At 39.9% G+C, this 24079-nt stretch overlaps 1 protein-coding gene across 3 annotated transcripts in view; it reads right to left on the bottom strand.

The window, feature by feature from the left end:
* NR1H4 (nuclear receptor subfamily 1 group H member 4) overlaps positions 1-22611 on the bottom strand; it is a 79929-nt gene extending 57318 nt beyond the window's left edge. For 2 of the 3 annotated variants that reach the window (XM_068969925.1, XM_068969927.1), the window contains exons 1-3: positions 22524-22611; positions 5312-5434; positions 4402-4539 (exon numbers count right to left, since the gene is read on the bottom strand). In XM_068969925.1, the coding sequence (XP_068826026.1) occupies positions 4402-4480 (79 nt within the window). In that variant the 5' untranslated portion in view covers positions 4481-4539; positions 5312-5434; positions 22524-22611. Of the gene's footprint in view, positions 1-4401; positions 4540-5311; positions 5435-19236; positions 19297-22523 lie in introns of all 3 variants that reach the window. The other variant, XM_068969926.1, reaches the window with a different exon arrangement.
* Positions 22612-24079: the final 1468 nt, after the last annotated feature.

Below are 24079 nucleotides of genomic sequence, written 5' to 3'. Positions count from 1 at the left end.
GCTAAAAGAAGACAGATTTTAATTGACATGTCACATTCTACCCTATTCATTATGTCACACCATGGGAAGCTGTGGACTTTGTCATTATTACCTTTTATTATGTACTAATTGCATAAGACTCTGCCTTCTTCATTCATCAGAGAAGTCTTTCTTAACCCACTCAAATTAATCTTTGACCAAGTTTCCTGGCTTTCGGGATCTCCCAGAGGAAAGGAAATTTGTCTTTTTTAGGTCACCATGTCCTTCCATCCTGAGTCCTGTGTGTGGATTGGGGACCAGTGAGCTAGGTCCCCATGTGGATTTGTGAGCAGGCCTGGCCACAGAATGAGTTGAAGGATCTTACAAGGTGATTCCAGACCCATCTCTGTAATTCTTTCTTTCCTTCTTTTCTACAAGGTCCAACCTAAGAAAAGAGAACTATAGAACAAATGTACACCACTCCCCCACCCCACCTTAGCTTCCCTTTGAGTATTCTGACTGATCGGTAGCTGGGGGATCCCATTAGCACTGTGTGGCAGTCCCTCTGGTGATGGTGCACATCCTTTGTCCACCTCTCATTTCAGCTGTAGCTATAGCAGGGGATCATGTACAAGCTCAGACTCACTTCACACTTGCACCCTGTCATTTCAAGAGCAGGCTGCACATCTCTGCTTTTTGCCCAGAGCTTCTCCAAGGCCACAGGAGACCACACGGCTTGATTCTACTGGGAGTAGCAAAAGCACGGCCCAGAAGTGCAGGGACGTTAATGTCCCCGGAGTGACCCTCAACCAAGGGGAGCCAGAGGTCAGTTAATAACTTCTCCAGTGCCTGGTGCCTCGGTGGACAATTCTCTCTGCTTCTCCCAGTGCAACCAAGCTCCCCTTGCCCACAGCAGTGATCTCTATAATTCACCTCATCTTGTTTTTCCCTCCTTCCCTGTCTTATCACCCCACTCCTTGGCTCCTGCTCCCTAGGATCATCTCTCACATAAAGTCTGCACACAATCCTTGCTTCAGGCTCTGCTTTTCAGGGTAACCATTTATATGGATGGAAAGGCTTCCCCTTCTCCTTAGCCAAAGCCTTCTAGAGGGGCCCACAGTCCTCTCTGGAAGCAGCTGAAAGGCCTCATTCATGAGGTCACTAGTGTATCCACAGTCCATTAGTGAGTGCTCATCAGTATTTGTTGAGTAACATTTATGTCACTTTCTCAATGTCTTAAATTAAATGTCAATGTCTTGGGATTTAATTATGGCCTTTTGGGTGACCTGCAGGAAGGGGAACCATGCCCAGGACCACCTGAAAAGTCACATCGTATGTCAGGTGAGTACCACTGAGTCCAAGCTGCCACTTCCTGACACGACGGCTATAGAGCTTTGTGGGCCTGAATGCTAGCTCTAGGTGTCCTAGAATTCCCAGCCTAATAATCTCCTTTTACCAGTGTTGATTAGTGGAAATATCCAGAGCCAGTTCTCTAGACTCTTTCAACTTTCCTCAATGAAAATGAGAAGACAAAGCCCTCACAAGTCATTTTAGACTTTAGACCTTTGCATTTGCATTTCCTTTACCCAGGATACGTCTTCAGATTATGACTGTCTTTTTCAGCTCAGTTGTCAACTCCTCAGAGGTCTCCCCTGACCACACAAGTTAGAGCAGCCTCCTTCTTCCAGTTGCTATGACATCACCCTCTTTTGTTGTTTCCATAGCACTCACCACTACCTGATATTATTTCATTTATTTATTCCTTTGCCGGTTTCTTGAGAGTTTACTCTCCATTAGGGTCTTGCCTGTCTTATTTCCTGCTTTATTCCAACATCCAGCACATGGTCAGTGTTCAGTGTCTAGATGGAAGAAATTATAGCCACCCATATGCAATACCATAAACTTCAGTTGCTCTTGTTATAACAACACGATGGCTGGTTTTCAGGACACAGTTAGACCATAGGAAAAGAGTCCAGCTCTCCAGTTAGTTGAGCCTATGAGTTAAACTTCTGAATTTGGGGCGCATCTCAAGATCTACAAGTGATGACTTAGGTATTGTGGGCTACTCATCCATGAGCCAGTCTTTTCCCTGGTGTTCTGTACCCCAGGCTCAGAGTGGGAGGTCCAGAGAACCCATCAGTGTCATCAAGACGTGAAAGAAGATGGGCAGGAATTATAACAAAATGCCCTTCATCCTCCCCTTTGGCAGACTTTGGTTAGGTATGTTGAACAGAGTGAGACAGAGGCCCCGAGGGAAAGGTATGTGGGAGAGGAAAAAAAAAAACAAACAAACAAACCTTAGACCCTGCTCTAGAACTTAATAGAGAAGATTGAAGGAAACTTCTCCAACTCAGAATAACAGCCATGCATTGCAGCTTATGCATTTTGTGCTATGTATTCTAAGAAACATTACAAAAAGTGTTAGGAAACTGGATAAGGATGTGGTCCTGCAAAGGAGAGATGAGGAAAGAGCACCACTGAAAGAAAGCATGAACCACAACGCTTCTGTAGAAATCATTTTCAGATGTTTCTAACTTGACAGCTCCTTCACAACTTTTTCTCTATCTACTTACCTCTTTTTCACCTCACCACCACTGAGGTCCGCTTTCAATCTGATGAGCTTGCTTAAAGTGGACTAGTTTGTAAGAAAAATCTTAACAGTTTCCTCTTGATGTATATACAAAATTAAAGCTGGATGGATTTGTTTAATAATGATGACATCAGAGTTTAGATTTGGAGATCTTAACATGCAGTCATAAAATTTCAGAGCAGGAAATGGAGTCTATATGTGAAAAAAATCATCTCAAGTGCAACTTTCCTTAGTCTATGATCTGCACCTACAGTCCTAATTATCTGATGAGTAGATAAAATACTATCAAGATATCTATACATTATATTTGTAAGGACCCATAGAAGGGTAGGCTGGAACATGGAAGTCTATGTTCCACTGCCCTTGACTGTATCCACAGGATGAAGAAAAGCCAGCTGGAAGGAATAAGATGTAGCAACTATATCTGAGAACTGGCATTTCATAAATAATTACTGCTGCCTTTAGTTCTCTGAGAGTTACTGATCAACATCTTTTCCCCTTAAACCTCTTTTCTCCTTCCCTACTATTATTTATTGTTTGATTCTTGGATCAGTCCTGGGTGTTCTTTGGGAGGAATGATGCTAAAGCTGAAACTCCAGTACTCTGGCCACCTCATGCGAAGAGCTGACTCATTGGAAAAGACTCTGATGCTGGGAGGGATTGGGGGCAGATGGATAAAGGGACGACAGAGGATGAGATGGCTGGATGGCATCACCGACTCGATGGACATGAGTTTGAGTGAACTCTGGGAGTTGGTGTTGGACAGGGAGGCCTGGTGTGCTGCAATTCATGGGGTCACAAAGAGTTGGACACGACTGAGTGACTGAACTGAACTGAGGATTAATAAAATATAGTCTCTTCCCTTAATGCTCTTAAACTGGATGGGGGCAGGTAGACATGTAAAGAGATAATAATGACCCCTCCTTGGAAATGACCTGATAAACCACCGCACTCTAATGCTAATGACTAGTAGGTAATAGTATAAGCTATTGATTAATATCTTTCAGGGATTTCTGCAACCAAATAGGGGATAGATTCTTAACACATTGAATTTTGTGTAATTTCAAGTCTTTGCATTCTTACTATCATCATCGATCATGGTTCATATTTTAATATAGTGTAAAAACCTGGGAGCATCTAAGCCTCCCAGCAGAGATACAAAGCAGAAGGGAACTATTTTAAGAGTGGCAGAAAGCTGCTCTACCCCACTCAAAATATTGCCCCTGCCAACATTTTGCTGATGTTCTCAATTCAAACTCTTTATAATGAGGTGTTTTTTTAATAAATGCATAAAGTGGAGCAATAGATCATTTTATGGTATCATCTAGTTACAGATCTACTGAAAACAACTTAGTACAATTTGTGCTCAATCCAGTTTAAATGACTAATCCTGACACTGTGCCATATCTCCCCCAGCACCGGAAGAAGGGTGGAAAGGAAACGTAGCACAGAGCTATAATCTAAGTAACCCCAGCCTTTAATAGGTATAATATTAAACCATAAGAATCATGATTTCATACTTTAGTACATGCTATAATAATATTAGAATTAGCCCTAGACAGGAATGTATTTCTACTCCCAGCTCTGTTAATTATCTAGCCTCATGGCCTTGGACAAGTCACAAAACTCTCTGACTCTTGCAGTTCTCATCTATAAAAAAGAAGACTATTAGGTTCAGTGAATCCAAGGTCTGATCTATCTCTAATCTTGCAGAGTAACTAATGTCTATGGAGTACTCGGAACAAAAATATTTTCTGGACTCTCTCTGTACTTATCAGTTAGGTTTTTTTCCTTTTGTATGTCCAAATTGCAGTTTGTTTTTTACTAATATTTGAATGAACTTGACAACTTACCAAATAAATTGTCAGAAAGAGAAAATTCATCTGTGGCAGGTAAGTGGGAGTGTTCAATGAGATTCATTTTTGATCCCATCCAAACTTTTCTATTTGAGAATGTATTACCTTCGTTATGGTGGCCTTCAAAAAAATCCCCTGAAAGGTAAATAAATACATAGAGTGTTGGGAGGGTGGGCAGATGATTAAGAAAGAGAGGGAGAGACAGAGAAAGCGAATTTTAACAAGCACAAAAGATTCCCTTTGTAGACATTTTATCATAGCTTTTCTTTACATGTCTTTCCTCGATAATTACCATTTTTACACTCATTTGGACTTACAAATGTCTAAGATATATGCTTTCAGACTAGATACTCTCTAATTTATCTGGGAAAACACCTTTTGTTTTCATTTGTTTGAGCACTTGGTAGATTTGGGCAAGATATGATATTTTGGATATGTTTATTTTATGTATAGAAAAAACAGAAACAAATATAAAAGCCTTGATTAAAAATGGGATAAAAAAATGATTTACCGTAAATTTTACACTAAAGATGAACAGGTCTTTGCAAGACACAAAAATGATTTCAGATCACTTCCGACCAGAATTTTTCATTTTCTTTTTTTGGCTATCCTGTGCAGCCTATAGGATCTTCGTTCACCAACCAGGGATTGAACCCACATCCTCAACAGTGAAAGCATAGAGTCTAATCAACTGGACCACCAGGAAATTCCTTGGAATTTTCTTAAGTTGAGTAGGCATCATATTAGCAGATAAAAAATTCAGAAGATGTTCACCCAAGATCTTTATTCTTGCCTTTTAGAGAAAATTTAAGGGGCTTACATTTTCATTCTCATGGTCTACCTTGTCGTGTATTTAATCTAGGGTAAAAGAAGCTATGGCAAGAAGAAAAAAAGTGGTAAATCTCACCCAAATGTCTGAAGTTTCATCCTGAGAAGATGTCCACAGTATATCCAAGAACCCAAGAGATGCGGTGTTCACTTGTACTATATTTCCAGTTCTTCCTTCCTTCCTTCCAATATGTCTTCCTCCCTGAAAAAGTAATGAAAAAAGTCGAATAATGAAAAGGTATGTTATCAGAACACTTTTTTTCAAGGCTGTTTTCTGAGGATGATTTTTAAACTTTTAATCCTGTCTTTACTAAGAAATCATTTCATTTATGGATAACTACTTATATTTACAACTCAGAAAGAGAATACAGGGGGTTTGTTGGGCAAATATTTATTTCATTAGAACTTCCTTACTATTCATAGCTCTCTGTTTCTTCCTCATTCAGCAAAATGTTCCAGATCAAGCAGAAGTGACAGTTCAAGCAGACATTTGGCTGCAAAGAGTTGGACACGACTGAGCGACTGAACTGAACTGAACTGAACTGAAGGTAGTTCACCAGACTACATTTGTTGTATGCAGTCATTTATTCATGTTTTCAACAAATATTTATTGAAGAGTTATTCTGAACTAAGCTCTGTGCTGGATCTTTGAAAATGAAATAACAGGAAAAATACCATCCAAAATCTTTTATATCAAGCTTAATGAGGAACAGAGACATTGAAAAACAATCACAGGAATACACAGATGATTACATGTCTTGAAAGCTGCTGATGAAGGCAAAGATGAGCATGCTCTACTGGGGACTCACCTGTATTAGATTCAAGAGGCCTTCTCACCACCCTGAAGTCAGGAAGGAAAGGGGTGTAAAAAGGAGTCAAGATAGGGCAGTAGTTGGAGGAAAATGTGTGGTTTTGAGGGCAATTTTTAAAGACAAGCAATACTAGGTCTCATCTAGAATACACCAGAGAGTTTGAAGAAACAAGAGAAATGATACTCCTGAGAAATGATACTAGCTGTGTCCACTGTGGGAACACAGACATACCTGAGTCCATCTGGTAAACCACTGGCCTGGCCCTACCAAAGTCTACTGTCCAATAAGCCAAGGGGCTTGTTAGGAGAAAACTCATCCTAAAGTCAGAAGGAAACAGGAACCATGATCGTCACTTCAGTCCTTAAAGGAATGTGTAATCCTCACTGTGGCACAGTGTTTGACCAACCTGTATTAGATTCAAGAGGTCTTCTTGACACTCAGGTAAGAAGGGAGAGGGTTATAAATAAAAATGAGTCTATAAATACTGAACTGTAAGATAGAACTTCCAAAAGAATGAAACAAAGAGGAGAGAGCTCATCTCACTTCCATCCCCACCTTCAAACAACTCTGCAACATATCATAGTCACAGGAGCTTTGACTCCAAGGGGACTCTGGGCCTTTCTGGGGCATCTGTGAAACAGTGACACCATCTAGGTATCACCATGACCCATGGAAACGTGCCCAGCAGAGGAATTGCGACCACTGGTTGGGCACTGCTTTCCCCCATAAACACATAAAGTAATGGAAGAAGAGGCCTGAGTAGACTTGATTATGAACAAACATAAAGAGACCCCAGGGCATTCCTAAAACATCTGCAGGGAGAGGAGGGCTTTGATAAGGAACTATAAGTCCTGAGGAATAAACCAGTAAAAGTTCAGCTGTCACTATCGATGAGACCGCATTCATACTCATAAGCTAGCTGCGTGTGTGTGTGCTCAGTTGCGTCTGACTCTTTGTGACCCATGGACTATAGCCCACCAGGCTCCTCTGTCCACGGGATTTCTCAGGCAGGAATACTGGAGTGCATAGCCTCTCCCTTCTCCAGGGGATCTTCCCAACCCAGGGACTTGCATCTCATCCTTGGTAGGCTGATTCTTTATCACTGAGCCACCTGAGAAGCCCCTGATTAGCTAACAATAAAAATCTCCCAGAATCCAGATAGTTGACCAAGTCTGCTCAAATCAGGTCTGTTGGTTATGATGTTTGAAGGGAGTTAATACAAAAGAAACTCTAATTTTTGAAATGGTAACATAAGCACATGGCAAGCAATTCAATACTACACTGAAAAATAAGTCTTCCTTGAGTTCTGTCACCCTTTTCCCTTACCAGCCACCAGATCTGGTTTCTTGTGTATCCTTATCATACTGTACCCACTCTTAGCATAAAGGGGCCCATATCTTAAACTGGAGTCTGGCAAACTACTTTCTGTAGGCCAGAGCTGGCCTACCACATGTTTTTGTAAAGCCTGTGAACTAAGAATGGTTTTTACATTTTCAGATAGTTGGGAAAATATCAGAAGAAAGAAATTTCATGACATGAAAATTATATAAAATTCACATTTAAATGTTCATAAACAAAGTTTTATTGGCTCATAGACACATTCATTTGTTTCTGGACAATCTATGGTTTCTTTTTCCCTGCAGTATGACCCACAAAACCAAAATTTACTATCTAGCCCCTTTGTAGGAAAAGATTGTTTCCTCCTGCCTTATATAAAGAATAGAAGAAAAATTTAATCAAAATAATATCATAGTAAACTATGAATAACTATAGTGAGTACCTTGGGGGTGCGACCTCACCTAATTTTATACATATCATGATAGTTGACTCTTCCTTGCCTCTTGACAGATCCTTCCTGGGTTTGGCAGCTTTAGTCTTAATTGCTCTGTGACTTAATGAGCACCTCCTGTGTACGACAAAGGTCCATATTATCAAAGCTATGGTTTTTCCAGTAGTCATGTATGGATGTGAGAGCTGGACCATAAAGAAGACTGAGTGCCAAAGAAATTATACTTTCAAACTGTGGTGCTGGAGAAGACTCTTGAGAGTCCCTTGGACAGCAAGATCAAACCAGCCAATCCTAAAGAAAATTAACCCTGAATATTTATTGGAAGGACTGACCCTGCAGTTGAAGCTCCAATACTTCAGCCACTTATGCAAAGAGCTGACTCATTTGAAAAGACCCTGATGCTGGGAAAGATTGAGGGCAGGAAGAGAAGGGGGTGACAGAAGATAAGATGGTTCGATGGAATCATCAACTAAATGGACATGAGTTTGAGCAAACTCTGGGAGATAGTGAAGGACAGGGAAGCCTGGTGTGCTGCAGTCCATGGGGTCACAAAGAGCCAGACACAACTGAGAGACCAAACAACAAAAACTACATCTGAAGCACTTGGCAAATGTTTTCACATATGTTATTTCTTTAATGAGGGTTACATCTGTGTCTTCCTTTCTCTAATACTCTTCCCTTTCTTTGCAGGAATTGCTTCACAATAGGAAAATAACTCCCTGGAAGATGTAAGAAAGATCGTAGCTCTGGAGTCTTTTTTCCTCCTTGATTTCTCCCTTCCATACAAAGAATCGCCTTATAGGTTGAGAATAAGAAAATGAATATTCTCTACCTAAGGGATCTTTGAATTTTGCTTGTTTACCCCCCAAAAAAGAAGTTTCAAAAAACAATACATTCCCGCAACACATTTTTAGGTTGGCATCTAAAGTTTTTTACCAAAAAATAAACTAGTTCAAAAACTGTAATTGCTGATATATTGCAAAAATTGACATTTTTATATGTTATTACATTGCTTAAATCTCTTCAATTAAATCTAAATACCACAGCAACTTAATAATCTTCTTCATCATTCTAAGAAATATAAGGAAATGTTCTTTAAATTTTGGGAAAAAAGTTTAATCATCCCTGTGCTTTTTTGAGTTCCTATTGCATTCCACTACACTGAAGAATTTTATCCTAACATATGGTTGAATGTCTATTACTGAATATTCTATCATATTTTCTATAACTAAGTTTTGTATACAAATTTGGATTTAAACATTTTCTAATGGATTCAATTTTTTAAATGTTTAGACAATTTTTCTTCCGGATTAAGTTTTTTACTAGCTATTAATAATTGGTGCTTAGTAGACTTTCTCTACAAATAGGGTGGCTCACCCTCTGTGTTCCAGAGCACAAGTGGAGACACCCATCTGGTGTGGAGGAAAGAGCATGCAGATGAGAAAGGAAGACGGCTCTGTTGGGTAACAGCCAGAGCCAGCACTGGCAAAGCACACACATCAGGGGAAAAACACCTTCTTAGAAATGCAGGTGAAGGTTCTGGTTAAATAATGAACTTTGAACAACTTCAGAGAAAGCACCTAAGCATCTCTGAAGTTAGTAATAAAATCCCTGCTAACAGAAAGCCATCCTTTCTATTCAGGTGAATTCATGTATGTATCAACACACGAAACATTAAGTTTGGAATCACAGCACATAAAGAAAAATACCTTCTCTACCTTCATGCACTATTTTCCTGAAAAGCTGTTACAATTTATTTTTCAAATGAAAGCATTTTTAAAATAAAGAGGTCATTGCCGAAAATTCAGACAATAGAGAAAAGTATTTACAAAATGCTAAGTGACATTTTATAATTTTGCTCCAATTTACACTCGTACCAGCAGTGGATCTGGGTGCCTGTCTCATCACACCTTCGATGGCATTACTTACTCCCACTTAACATTCTTTTCTAATTTGCCCGTGACAAATCCTATCTCACTGTATTGAATTATATTTCCTTGAATATGAGGAAATTGAAAAGAAATTTATTTTATATCTTTATTGTCTGTATGTGATAGATATTTTTCATGTCCTTTGCACCTTTCTATGGAAGTTTACTTTTTTTATTGACTTAGAGGAGTTCTTTGTATATTGAGTGTACTAGCATTCTGGTATATTTATTACAAACATTTCCATTTGTCTTTTAAATATCTTTACTTGAAAAGATTTGCACTGTGTGTAGTTAAATATATTAGATTTTTTAAAAGCTTTTTAGTTTTAGTTTTTGGTACAGGGTGATTTTTCTGAGAATTGCTTGCTGACTACTTTTTTCCTTTCCCATTGATTTATAATTTTTCTTTTATTGAGACTGAATTTAGTTTTCCATTGATCATATTGTTACATCTACATCAAGATCATCCTTTCCTATTATTGTTCATTTGTTTTCAACCTTTTCTAAGATATTCTTACCTTCTTACTTTCTATGATAAATTATCACATCTTGTATACATTCTTTAAGAAAAGTTTCTTTGAGAGTTTGATATGGTACCAAACCTATATATTTAAGGTAGGGAGATTTATATCTTTGTATTAGTCAGTTTTGTCTTTCAGGGGCAAGTTGTGGCTTCATTTATTCAAACATGCTTTTATAACTCTCAATTTTGTAGATTTTCTTTCATGTATGTCCCAGCTTCTCCAAGAATGCATCTCCTATCATTTATCTTCCCTGCTTCATGTGGTCATCAACGATTTATCTTCATCTGTCGTCTTCTCCACTATATTGTAAACTCCTAGCAGGCAGGAGCCATAGCTATGCTCCTTCTGTATCCCCCCTCACAGCTAGCAGAGTCATGCATACACAGAAATAATATCTGTGGTCCAAGACAGATGTCAAGAGGGATGAAACACGAGAAGATTAGAATGAGGAGGGAAGGAATAGGAGTTTTAAATTAGCAGAGAGAAACTATTATATACAGGAGGGAAAAACAACAGGTCCTACTGTATAACACAGGCTTTCCTTGTGGCTCAGCTGGTAAAGAATCTGCCCACAATGCAGGAGATCTGGGTTCAATCCCTGGGTTGAAAAGATCCCCTGAAGAAGGAAAAGGCTACCCACTCCAGTCTTCTGGCCTGGAGAATTCCATGGACTGTATAGTTCATGGGGTTGCAAAGAGTTGGACATGACTGAGCGATTTTAACTTCATTGTACAACACAGTGAACTGTATTCAATATCCTGTGACAAACCATAATGGAAAAGAATATGAAAAAGAACATATTGAACATGTGTATATGTATGTGTGTATAACTGAGTCACTTTGCCATACAGAAGACATTAACACAACACTGTAAATCAACTACGTGCGTGTGTGTTCAGTCATTCAGTCATGTCTGACGCCTTGTGACCCTGTGGCCTGTAGGCTACCAGGCTCCTCTTTTCATGGGATTCTTCAGGCAAGAATGTTGGAGTGGGTTGCCATTTCCTCCACCAGGAGATCTTCCTGACCCAGCGATCAAAAAAAGAAAAAGAAGGAGACTAGAATGGAGAACCAGTGCTGACCTTTCATAGCTTCATCGATAACCTGCAACTATTCGCTTAACACTCTGCCCCATTATACACCCTCAGCTGAATGTTTAAAAATCTAAATGATAGAACTGAAATAAAGATTATAAGGCAATCTTTCATAAATGTCCATATATAGAGAAAGTGACAGGCACAAATTTGACTGCATTGTTTCCAACAGTAAAAAAATAAATAAAACTGGAAACATTAATAAATGTCCATTAATGAGAGAATGAGTACAATAAAGAAATAGTATATGCGTAGTGCTATAAGTATATTTGTAACTGTTATACAGCATTTAAATGAATGGACTAAGTGTTCATATGGATAAACTGAGTAACTTCATATTGAGGAAAAGAATCAGGTTGCAAAGTAATACATGTGGTTTGATATAGTGTATGTGCGTTTAAAGGTATGCAAAACAATGCTACATATTAATCCTGATATCCTAATGCAAGGGTCAGCGAATATGATCCCCAGGCCAGATCTAGCTTGCCCAGAACTAAACATGCCTTTTTGTTTACATATTGCCTATGGCTGTTTTCACACCACAGTGACAGAGTTTAAGTAGTTGCGACACAATTGCACGTGGTCTGCAAAGCCTAAAATATTCACTCTCTGGTCTTTATAGAAAAAGTTCCTGATCCCTGTCTAACCTGTAGAGACAAGCCTGGAAGTGTTGAATGCACATTCAGGATGTGGTCAGAATAACTAGATGGATACATAGGGAATTTCAAAGCATCTTTAATTCTTCCCTTAAGCTAGGGGTTAAATACAAGAAAGCTGATGATATTATTCAATGTTCTCCATGTTGGAAATATTTCATAATTAAAAACCATGAATGGAATTATATATGTGAAGAACTTCTTCATCTATAAAGATATGCAAACTCATACAGAGATTCTCTCTTACACACTCTTAAACATACACACACACACACACACACACACATTCTTGAGGCTTTGAGGAGGAAGTAATTCCTAACTATAAAATGTTGGGGACTTTTAACTGTGGTCAACGAGGTGCTATTGGAAATTTTGATGGCACAATAAAATCTATGTTCAAGAAGATTACTCTTATGGGAAGGCGGGACAGGGGAATAAGCAGTGAAAGAAGAAAAATTCAGGAAATTCTCATTCTGGAAGTGAGATGATTAGGTGCAAAGCAGGGTGGTTTCTGTAAAGATGGAAAGGAAGTGACTTGAGTACAGTTTACAAAGAGGAGGAGGAAGAAGACAAAGCAGGCTGATGATACAAAGTTTAAGACTTTGGCACTGGTGGAAGCAGGGACAAAATGTTTATTTTACTTTATGTTTATTTGTACTATGATGTAATGTAAACCTTAACTTAAGGACCCAGGAATCATTTCAGAAGTGGTAAGCACTATTTGTTTTTAAAGTGATAAGACACAGAGTGACTGGTAGCTTGGACTCCTACTTTCTGGTTATCGGTTTGTACTTGTTTAGATAGCGTGTGTCACAGGGAGTTCATGGTGGATGGAGCTTCTCTGATTTAGCACAAACCATTTGGAAGAGACCTTGGAAAGACCTTGCTCCAATTAAACGGCCTTGACTCTGATTTAGAAGAATCTCAGCTCTCAGAATATGAAGATAAAAAAACAGTTTCTTGTGCTGGTTCCCCATGAACTCTCCACACCCAACATCACCCTTCTCAGTGACATTTTTCTCAGATAAACCCAGTTGCTGGTGGTAAAGCATACACTTTGTGGGATATCTATGTAGTTCATTCATAAAGGGCAATAAAAAATAAACTTTTTCTAGCCATCATGATTTCATGCTCAGCAGAAGTCCTGGATTCAGCCCAAGGCTGGAAGAATGTTCCTAAGAGAAAAGAGAAAGGAGTTCTAGAAGAAAAGGTTTTATCTCACAGGGGATTTGGTTTTCCCAGAAGTGATCAAACCAAAGTAATTCTTTCCAGGGCCAAAATACAGACTTAGAAAAACAAATCCTTTCCATCTGGGGCAGAATGGATACTTCTAGATGTATGGTTAGAGTCCTTTACTGTTCAACTGAAATGACCACAACATTGTTAACTGACTATGCTCTAATACAAAATAAAAAGTTTTTAAGAAAAAAACAAACAAACAAAAAACCAAACAGTTCTCACGGGGAAAAAAAGGGAAAAGAGAATAGATCCTTTCCAAAGTTGAGATTTAAAGGACAATGTGTGGCCATTGTGATCACATTATTCTGAGAGTAGTGCTCTGTTAAGAACTGGATGACCTTTACTGCTATCACAGTAACCTTTACATCTTTTGTGAAAATAGATTAAAATAATATCTACTATTTTATGAGTACTTACTATGCGGCAGCTTTCATGCTATGTTATCTCATCTGATCTGTAATAAACCAAGTAGGTAATAATATATACACTTAATAAATGAGAAAACTGAAGCTCAAAGAGATTAAGCAAACTTTCCAAGGTCACGCCGCTTGTAAGAACCAGAGTGGGGATGTAAACCCACCATCTAACTCTAAATTCATGTTTTCTCATGCAACTCTCCCACTGAGACTGTCATTAACTACTCACCAGTGCTTAGTGAGGGTGAACTGGCATTTCTGCAAGGTCAGTTCTGCCTAAAACATTTCAACATTAGCTGTTTATATGCACAATTAAGTAAGCCTCTACAAAGTTGGCCTGTCATATTATTTTGCCTCTTTTCAAACTTCTTTGCTGTTTCTAAAGTCTTCATTTAGGGACTTCCTGGTGATCCAGTTGCTAAGACTCTGAGCTCCCAATGCAGAGGGCCTGGGTTCAATCCCTGCTCAAGGAACTAGATCCCACATGCTGCAACAAAGAGTTGTACGTCACAAATAAAGATCCTGCATGCCACAGCTAAGACTCAGCACAGTCAAATAGATAAATAAACAAAAAATAAATACATTTTTAAACAATAAAAAATAAAGTCACCATGTAAAGGTACACTTCCTTCAGGGGCTGTACAACAAAAATATTTTTGAGTCAACCAGACCTCTACTTCTGAGCTTCTGTGCTTTGGAGGTTATACAATAGGGCTCAAAGAGTGGCTGACCTTTATTTTCAACTAAGTGTAAAAGAGGCACCTGGAATAAAGGCCCCCAGGGCCATGAACTTGAGAGTCAGGACTCTAAATTTTGTACCCTAAGCATCTCATTTGTCTTACTCTAGTTCTAGGCCTCCTTTTCAGCCTTGACCAGGCTGATCTCCAGCAAACTATCATAGCACGGGGTACCTCTTGGAGCATGCGCCAGTTGTAATCCTCCCTTTGTTTTTGTGGTGATTTGGCTGTTGGTCACCCCACTGGGGGCTTCCCAGGTGGTACTAGTGGTAAAGAGCCTGCCTACCACTGCAGGAGCTGGAAGAGATTTGGGTTTGATCCCTGGGTAGAGAAGATCCTCTTCCTGGAGGAGGGCATGACAACCACTCCAATATTCTTGCCTGGGGAACCCCATGGACAGAGGAGCCTGGCGGGCTACTGTCCATAGGGTTGCAAAGAGGCAGACGTGACTGAAGCAACTTAGCACGCATGCTCGCACACACCCCTACTGGACTATCAGCTCTAGGAGAGCTCACCCTGGATCTCCAGTCCCCAGCCTGTGGCCAAGTACACATTAGATACACCATTAATTATTTGTTGACTGATGAGCAGATGAATAAGTGAACTAAACACATAAACAATAAATGAATAATATATCTCACCAGATAACCATTTTTAGAATCAGTCTTATTTCGGCCACAGAGTCAACAGTAAATACAGGTGTAGGATAACAACACATGCAAGAGCTGAAGAAGGACTTTTTTTTTCAGTCACACAAAAAACCTGACAACTAAGGCTGCTTCCCCACAATGTAGTCCTAATTAGTGATGCAAAAATCCATTCTTGTTGGAAATCTCTTAAGCAGTGATCCCCTACATTTTATACATGGACTGACCACCCCAGGAACTAATTTTAATCATTCTCCCAAAGCTTACTTTGTTAATTTCTCTTCCTTGAGAGCTACCAGGAATAGTTCTTGGTCTACATAACATTCATTCAGTAGGCTGCAGTCCATGGGGTCACTAAGAGTCAGACACGACTGAGTGACTTCATTTTTACTTTTCACTTTCATGCACTGGAGAAGGAAATTGCAACCCACTCCGGTGTTCTTGCTTGGAGAATCCCAGGGATAGGGGAACCTGGTGGGCTGCCGTCTATGGGGTCGCACAGAGTTGGACACAGCTGACACGACTTAGCAGCAGCAGCAGCAACATTCATTCTTAATAATCAGGGAAGTTTCTCCCCATTATCTGCTATAGTCAAAATGGTCAAGATGATGGAGAAATTTACGCTTTCTCCATGACTGACTTGTCATCTTCTTTTCAAATGATTCATTAGATCTTCTGAAATTTTATGACTATTACTTTTTAAATCAGTTTGTTTGTAATTAGAGGATAATTGCTTTATACTACTATGTTGGTTTCTGCCTGCCATATATCGGCATGAATCAGCCATAGGTATACGTATGGCCCCTCTCTCTTGAAACTCCCTCCCACTTCCCACCTCATCCCACCTATTATTTACATAAATCATTTGTTATTTATAAAAGTGGCCACCTCGGCCTCTCGCATTCCATATGCCCTTTTGCAATGAGGGTTTGCCACTACGCATCAATAGGTGAAGGCTATTTCCACAGTGCTTGAACTTGAACTGGTCTGGTAACTTCCTTGATCAGTAGAATGGTGGAAGTGATGTTGTGAGACTTCTGAGCTTGCCCTTAAGAGACATTGACGCTTCTGTTCCCTCAGTCTAAGAATGCTGCCGGGAAACTGTCACATTATTTGTAGATGCCCCATATATAAAACCTAATGGAGACAGAACTCAGCTATCCAAGCTGTCACACTTGACAGTCACACCAGGACACCAGACCTGTGTGAGGCCATCTTGGACCTTCTGTTTCATCTGATTGTCTATCAGAAAAAGTCACTTGAGTAAGCCCAGGCAAAACTATGAGAAGAACTGCTCCTCTGACTCACAGAAATGTGGGAATTAAGTCACTAAGCTTTGGGGTAGTTGTTACAAAGAAATAAATAACTGCTATAGAACCGTACTTAGAAGGGGGATTTTTTTTTTTTTTTAAGAGGCTAAACAAATGGCTCTGGCTTTGGGACTGGGAGGTGGACAGAGCCTGAAAGGGCAGTGGGGAAACTGGTAGAAATCGGAAGAGTGGGGAGGAATTACTATAGGAAGTTGAAAAATGAATAGGTCATATTTTGCAGTCTCTCCCTCTCTCTCTCACACACACTCACACACACACACACACACACACACACACACACACACACACACACGGGCAAAACTGTTCAACTTGGAAGATACACAGTTTCCTAATGAACCTGTGGGTTTTTGTTTGTTTCGCTCTGGTTTGGTTTCAGGAGGGTCAGAGCCTTTTCCCCACTGACCTCCAAGTACCTCTGTGGATCCCTTTGGGATTAAGGAGAACTCCAAATAGTAAGGTGAAGGTGTCAAGAGGTGTTTTTAGCTGTGAATGATAGGTACATGAAGACAGAGATGAATTAGGAAGGAGCTATTCGTTTTAAGCAGGATTTGAAGTGACAGCACAGTACAGCATTTGGGGCTTCCCTGGCAGCTCAGTGCTAGAGAATCTGCCTGCCAGTGTAGGAGACCCAGGTTCCATCCTTGGGTTGGGAAGATATCCTGAAGGCAGGCGTGGCTATCCATGCCAGTATTCTGGCCTGGAGAATCCTATGGACAGAGGAGCCTAGCAGGCTATAGTCCATAGGGTCACAGAGAGTCAAACACGACTGAAGCAACTTAGCATGTGAGAGGTCCAGGATGTGCTGGATTGATAAACAAGACTATTGTACACTTTTGTTCTTCCATATGATATAAGAGTCTCAAAATAAATGATTCCACAGTAAATATCAAATCATGGATGTGGCTATAAGATCCTTTGCTGAGAGCTCAAAAAACAGAAGGAGGTGCCTAAGAGACCCTCACATCCAGGTAAAAGAGCTTCTAAGAATTCCAGGGCATTATCTCACAACATTATTTCATAGTAGCTTGACGTGTCCAAAGTAGAAAGAAGTTTGTCTCAAAAAATTATGGAGGTAAGTTTTCAGGCATGGAGTAAGTCCCCAAAAGACTAATAAGAAATCCACAAAGTGCTTTAGCAAATAGGTGTCATGAGAGGAATGTCATCTTAAACCGAAAGCTAACTCTGCAATTCTTAGAAATAAGTAAAGCCCCACCAATGAATGAGCTGTTTTGATGACTTGCTCTGACCGACAGAATTGTTGTACTTCTGAAGGTAAACCTCAAGAGAACCTTGTTACTTCCACTTTCATCCTCTTGGGATGTTGTCCTGAGACCCCATGCCATGAAGAAGCCAGGAATGAAATACTCCAGGACAATGACACTGGGTCATTTCAATTATCCCAGTCAACAGCCTTCATCAAGGCCCCAGTCATGAGAATGAGACCTAGTCGACCCTCCAGTTGGTATGTTACCTGATTGAGCTCAGGAAAAACCAGCAAACAGCCACCTAGTCAGCTCACAAAATTATAAGAAATAATAAGTTATTATCTTCTTAAGCCATTAAGTTGTGCAGTAGCTTGTTATATAGCACTAGATAACTGATACAATCTCCCAAAATGAACAGTATGGCATGTTGTCTTTTATTTTGCTGGGTCTAAAAAAGAGACCCCTTGCTTAAAAATACTACATTTTCTCTTTTAAAGTGGCATTTCAATGTCCACTTCCAATATCAATGCCAAGGGAATTCATTCACTCACATATTTATTCATTCAATATACATTTATTGACTCTGTGTCAGGCATTGAACAGATACGGGAAAAAAAAAAATCATGATCCTTCAAGAGTCTTAGTGGAAAAGTCAGATAAGGACAACAACGCAATCAAAATGGTATGGGGACTGCTATAATAGAGGTAAGGACAAGTTCCTTCAGGAGCACAAGCAAAGGCTTCACTCATTCTGTGTTCATTAATTGTTCACCAGGTACGAGGTTTTGATCTCGGTCTTGGAAATAGAATGATGGATGAGACAGAATAAAAAAATAAATCCTGATAATTTGCAAGTAAACAAGTAGTAAGGTTTCCAATGATGATAACAAGAAAATAAAGGAGATAAGGGATAAAGTGGTGTGCATGCATGCATGCTAAGTCATTAAGTCATGTCTGACTCTTTGCGACCCCATAGACTGTAGGCCACCAGGGATTCTCCAGGCAAGAATACTGGAGTGGTTGCCATGCCCTCCTCCAAGGGATCTTCCACATCTCAGGGATTGAACCTGAATCTCTCAGATCTCCTGCACTGGCAGGCAGGTTCTTTACCATGAGCGCCATCTGGGAACTGGGCACTATTTTAGAGAGGGTGATCCTAGAAAAGCTCTCTAGAGAGTGGACATTTGAACTGAGATGTGGAGGACAGGAAGAAGTAAGCCAAAAAAGGGGGAAATAAGTCCAAGCAGAGTGCTCAGCAAGTGCTAAGGACCTTGGCTTGGGGTGCTGGAGGAACAGCGAAAGCCCAGTGAGGTTGGAGATGAGTAAGCAAAGGGGCAGTGCAGGAGATGAGGTCTGAGAGTAAGCACCTCTCTATGGCCTGTTGACTATGATAAGGAGTTCAAATTTATTCTAAACGGGAGTCTGACTGACGTTAAGCATGGATGTGACTAGGAGAAAAAGAAAGTCTCTTTGAGGGTGAGGGGCTGGTTCGTGAGTTTAATCTCTAAGAAGTTGGCACTAAACTAAGCAGAAGGCATGCAGAGGGGATGGCCATAGGAGGAAAACAGCAGGCTGTCTTCTAAGCAGCCATATATTGTCCTCATGCTGTAGTGAGTGGACTCACCTCAAACCAGTGGAGAAAGGTGGCCTATTCAAGACCCAATAGCCAGAAAAATGATGATTCCTTTGGGGTAAAAAATTAAAACGTTCTATCTTATATCATGTTAAGTCTCAGGTGGATTAAAGACTTTTAAAATGATAAACATTATTGGGAGAAAATATAGAAAAACACATTTGTGATCTTTATTAAATTCATAAACATTAAAAAAAGACTTAATGAACAAGAAACAAATAGGAAAAGAATCAATTTGACTACATTAAAATCAAGAAGACAGAAATCAAGACACCATAAACAAAGCTAAATATATGAAATAAACTGGGAGAAAATGTTTACCACATAAATAATGGCCAAAAATTAGTATAAACAACATATTAATAACTTCTGTAAATAAAAACAGAAAAGATAAACAACTCAAGGAAGAAACTGGCAAAGGATACAAAGAGGAAATTCACCAAAAGGGAAATACAAGTGGTTGATGAACATACAAAAACATCTGAAGCTAGTTATTAATTAGAAGAATGCAAACTAATACAACTAGATACCATTTCCACCACTGAATTATCAATGCTTTTTTGTCTAATAATACTAAAAGTTGAAGAAGATGTGTGGAAATACGCATTCTCACACACTGCTAGTGGGGGCATAGTTGTTATGTCTTTTTGAAGGACTCTTTAGCAGTATATTCTGAAAAATAAAAGTACAATTCTAATTCTTAGGTATCTTCCCTGGATAAAACTTTGTACAGGTACACAAGAATGTTCACTCTAGCACTGCTTCTATTTAAAATAGGAACTGAAATATCAAAGCTTTATTTGGACTTTTATCCAGAAAAATTAAAATTAATAAAAATTTATATTTACACCTATTAATTTTGGTCACCAGAACTCTGTTGTCATTCTTAGACCTAACAAAGAAAAAACATATTTTTCCTGTGCAATACTTTCTTTCTTATACAGTACTTCCCTTGGCAATCAAGCTGCATTATGTTGGCATTGAACTGAAACAAGTTTGCAAAGAAGAGAAAAAGAAGAGCAGACATTCCTTTATTGCCCAAATTGGAAAGGGGCAAACTAAAGGAGAAAATAACTCACTGTGGAGGGCAAGGGGTCTCGGGGATTGCAGATTGGGGTGAAAGAATAGGGGGGTAGGAGAAGAGAGGAGGGTGGATATTTTTAGGTACTGATGACTTTTGCCTCCCCTGCAGCTGGGTGACGGAGGATACATAGAGTGATGCCTCGTACATTTCCACTGGTAGAAAACATAATGGCAACAAGAAACACCTGGGAAGAAAAAACTGTTCCCATTTCTTTTAGCCCCTTCATGATGTATGTTGCTAAGATTTAAGAGAAAAATGGGACTGAGCAAAATGAAGGAAAAACACTCCCTATCAAGAAAAGAACATGAACCTTCATTCTTTTCTTTATCCACAAACCTAATGACAATGCAAGTCTCTGAAAACCTATCACAAGGTGATATGTATTCTGCTGGTGTTCATAACCTGAGGTTTCTGTGAAACACAGCAGTTCTGAGTGCCTTTTGAAAGTCCCTGATCACAACACCAGGGAGGGTTCACTGAATCTTTAATTAAGATGACAATAACTGAGGTGTCCAGTCAGCTCTCCTAGACTGACCTTTGGGTTAAAGCAAGTAGTGCTAATAACTTTCCACTTGCCCTGCTTGAGTGTAGTTATTAGAAAATGCCCTAAGAAGTTTTAGTAATCTTCGCAATTGTGCTAGGTCTTAACAAATCACCCCTGTCAAGATGAAACATTTGTGGTCTGGTCCACCTGCTTTCCTCTCATCATTCCAGATTTCAAATTCTCCCAACCTCCAACAATACCGAGGTAGCAAGAAGAGACCTTCTGAGTTAAAAAGACTTGCCCGTCCTGTTACTTCCTAACTGTGTGATTGCAGACAGGTGACTTGTTCCCTTTGAGCCTCAGTTTTCTCATCAGTAAAATGAGTATAAGAACTTCCATTCAGGGTTATTGTGAGAAGGAAACAGGCAATTTAGACAAAGCCTCTGACATGTTGGTACACACTCTTGCGTACAAAGTTCTTTTCTTTTACTTCCAAATACAACGACTGGGTGTTCCACCACCATGTGGCCAGATTTTGGAGGTGTGGAAATAAAAGGAAGGACAGGGATTACATTACTTTGCTTCTCCAACTGGTGGGGAGAGGGCAGAGGTGTGTGGTACAAAACAATGCTGCAAATCCTGATGAAGGGTCTCAGGATGAAAGCATCATCCCTGGCCAGTATTTTATCAGCTAACTTGAGTTGCATCAGCCATATTGCAACATTCTCAGCAAAACAGAAAAGTCCACGGTGCAAATGGCACAGGTCCACAATTTGGAGGGCGGGGGAGACTCAGAGACAAAGGTGTCTATCATTTTATAAAAATCACACTAAAAACCTGGTATTAGCTGTCTCTATTCCCCTTGTTGATACTGCTGAGGTGGTTCTAAGGCAGCATCAGTGACATCATCAGATTTCTTTAAAGTTCAGGTGAGTTTCTCAGACCAAGGATCCAGCATGTGTCTTTTGCATCCCTTTCCCCAGCCCCTCCCTTCTAAACAAAAACTCAGTTGAGAGAAATATGACCCAGGCTTCGCTCACAGTTGCCTAATTCCCTATGGCAGCATGTAGAGAAGGAGATGCTTTATCTGCAGATTCAGACCTTGGAGAATTTTAGTAATAAAGTTCTTCCTAATATTTTCCATCTTATTTTAATATTTCCATCTGATACTAATATGAGAAATGGAAACCAATAGAAAAGTTTGCAGTAGGACTCAAAACAGAAAGCTTTTGAAACCTACTCTTCTCCTAGGAAAAACTTTCAGTCAAGCATAACTTAAATATCATTCAAGTCCTAGATCTGAAATCTTCTGACATTAGTAATATTCCCCAACTTGCATTAAGATTTGGTAAATCACAGCACATTATACAGACGAGATTGCCTACAGAATCAGAACAGAGACACTTTTGAAATTTAGTCTTCAGTGATTCTCTTGGGTGATCACAATGTTGAAAAGATATTCCAAAATAATTTTTCAGTAAGAAAAGCAATTTACTTTTTAATAAAGTACTACCCATTGACTTCTGCTTCTTTGTTTTGAAGAATTTTTTTTTCTTTTTTAGAAACCATCATGATCTCACATCAAATTCCACCAACTGAGAATTCATTCATTGACCAAACTTACTGATGCTAAGGAGAAACTTTCAATGACAACGTCCCCTCTGCTGTTTTGGGATGGATACCCCACACCCAGAGGAATCAGGTACTCACTGAGATTGTCTTAGGCTGGAGGTGAACTTTCAAAGCCCTGGGAGGATTCTGAGTCCAATCTTCCTCTCCAAAATGCAGTGGTTTTGCTACAAATACTCAGGATCTGATTTTGCATTGGGGCAAGTCCAGGAGACAGTGGGGTGAGGAGGAGGGAGTTCCAGCAGGAGCCGGGGCCAGTCACGGGCGGCCTTCCTGCCTAGCAGCAGCATCTCTGCCTTGGCTCTGTGCCTCATGGACAGAGATTAGTCATTAACAATCCTTTCCCTGCTAAATGATATAAACAGAGAAAGGAACCTTGGGACATGCTCGAGATTCCCAGGACAAACTCCCAAAGCCCCTGGATAGGGACTGTAACAAAGCGGAGGCATGCCCTGACGCCTTTGAAAACCCTTCTCCACAGGCTGTGTTTTAAGGGTCCCAGGTACCCCGATTTTTGCACACAACATCTAAAACTGAATTGTCATATTACCTCTCTCTCTCCAACTGCTTTCAATAGCTCCACCACCTACAAGGGACTGGAGTTAGCAACTTTGAACCTTTTTGACTCTCCCTCTCCCAGGCTTTCTGTATCAAGGAGTAACAGATTAATGCAGATTTCCTCTTTCTAATGTCTCCTATTTCCAACCCACTGTGCTCCTCTGCTGATTCAGGCCTACCACCACTTCCCTTCTGAACAGTGTTGCTTGGCCTCTATCTCTTCTGACTCTTCTCTTCTGGTTTCTGAATTGCACAGCAGCATAAAGTGTGGGGCCCTGCTGAGATACCTTCTCATCTGCCACAACCTCAGGAAAGACACTCAGCATTTCTGAGTCTTGGTTTCCTTGTCTATAAAATGAGGATGGTGTAACTGTCCTTTGTGTGGTGGTGAGAATTACATGCATAGTTTAAAATGCATAAAATGTTTATGAAAGTGCCTGACAGAGAGGAAGCACCCAATACATTTTGTTGTTTTTATTCAGTCGCTCAGTCATGTCCGACTCTGCGACCCCATGGACTGTACCATGCCAGGTTTCCCTGTCTTTCACCATCTCCCAGAGCTTACTCAAACTCATGCCATCCAACCATCTTGTCCTCTGTTGTCCACTTCTCCTGCCTTCAATCTTTCCCAGGATCAGTCTTCTCTAATGAGTTGGCTCTTTGCATCAGACAGTCAAAGTATTGGAACTTCAACTTCAGCATCAGTTTTTCCAACGAATATTCAGGGTTGATTTCCTTTAGGACTGACTGGTTTGATCTCCATGCAGTCCAGGGGACTCTCAAGAGTCTTCTCCAACACCACAGTTCAAAAGCATCAATTCTTCAGCACTTAGCTTTCTTTATAGTCCAACTCTCACATCCATACATGACCACTGGAAAAACCATAGCCTTGACCAGATGGACCTTTGTTGGCAAAGCAATGTCTCTGCTTTTTAATATGCTGCCTAGGTTGGTCATAGCTTTTCTTCCAAGGAGCAAGCATCTTTTAATTTCATGGCTGCAATCACCATCTGCAGTGATTTTGGAGCCCCCCAAAATAAAGTTTCTCACTGTTTCCATTATTTCCCCATCTATTAGCC

The sequence above is a fragment of the Capricornis sumatraensis genome, chromosome 4 (assembly GCF_032405125.1).
Source record: "Capricornis sumatraensis isolate serow.1 chromosome 4, serow.2, whole genome shotgun sequence".
NCBI classification, from domain to species: Eukaryota; Metazoa; Chordata; class Mammalia; order Artiodactyla; family Bovidae; genus Capricornis; species Capricornis sumatraensis.
Note: the sequence above shows the minus strand (reverse complement) of the source record. Positions and strands in the feature narration are given on the sequence as shown.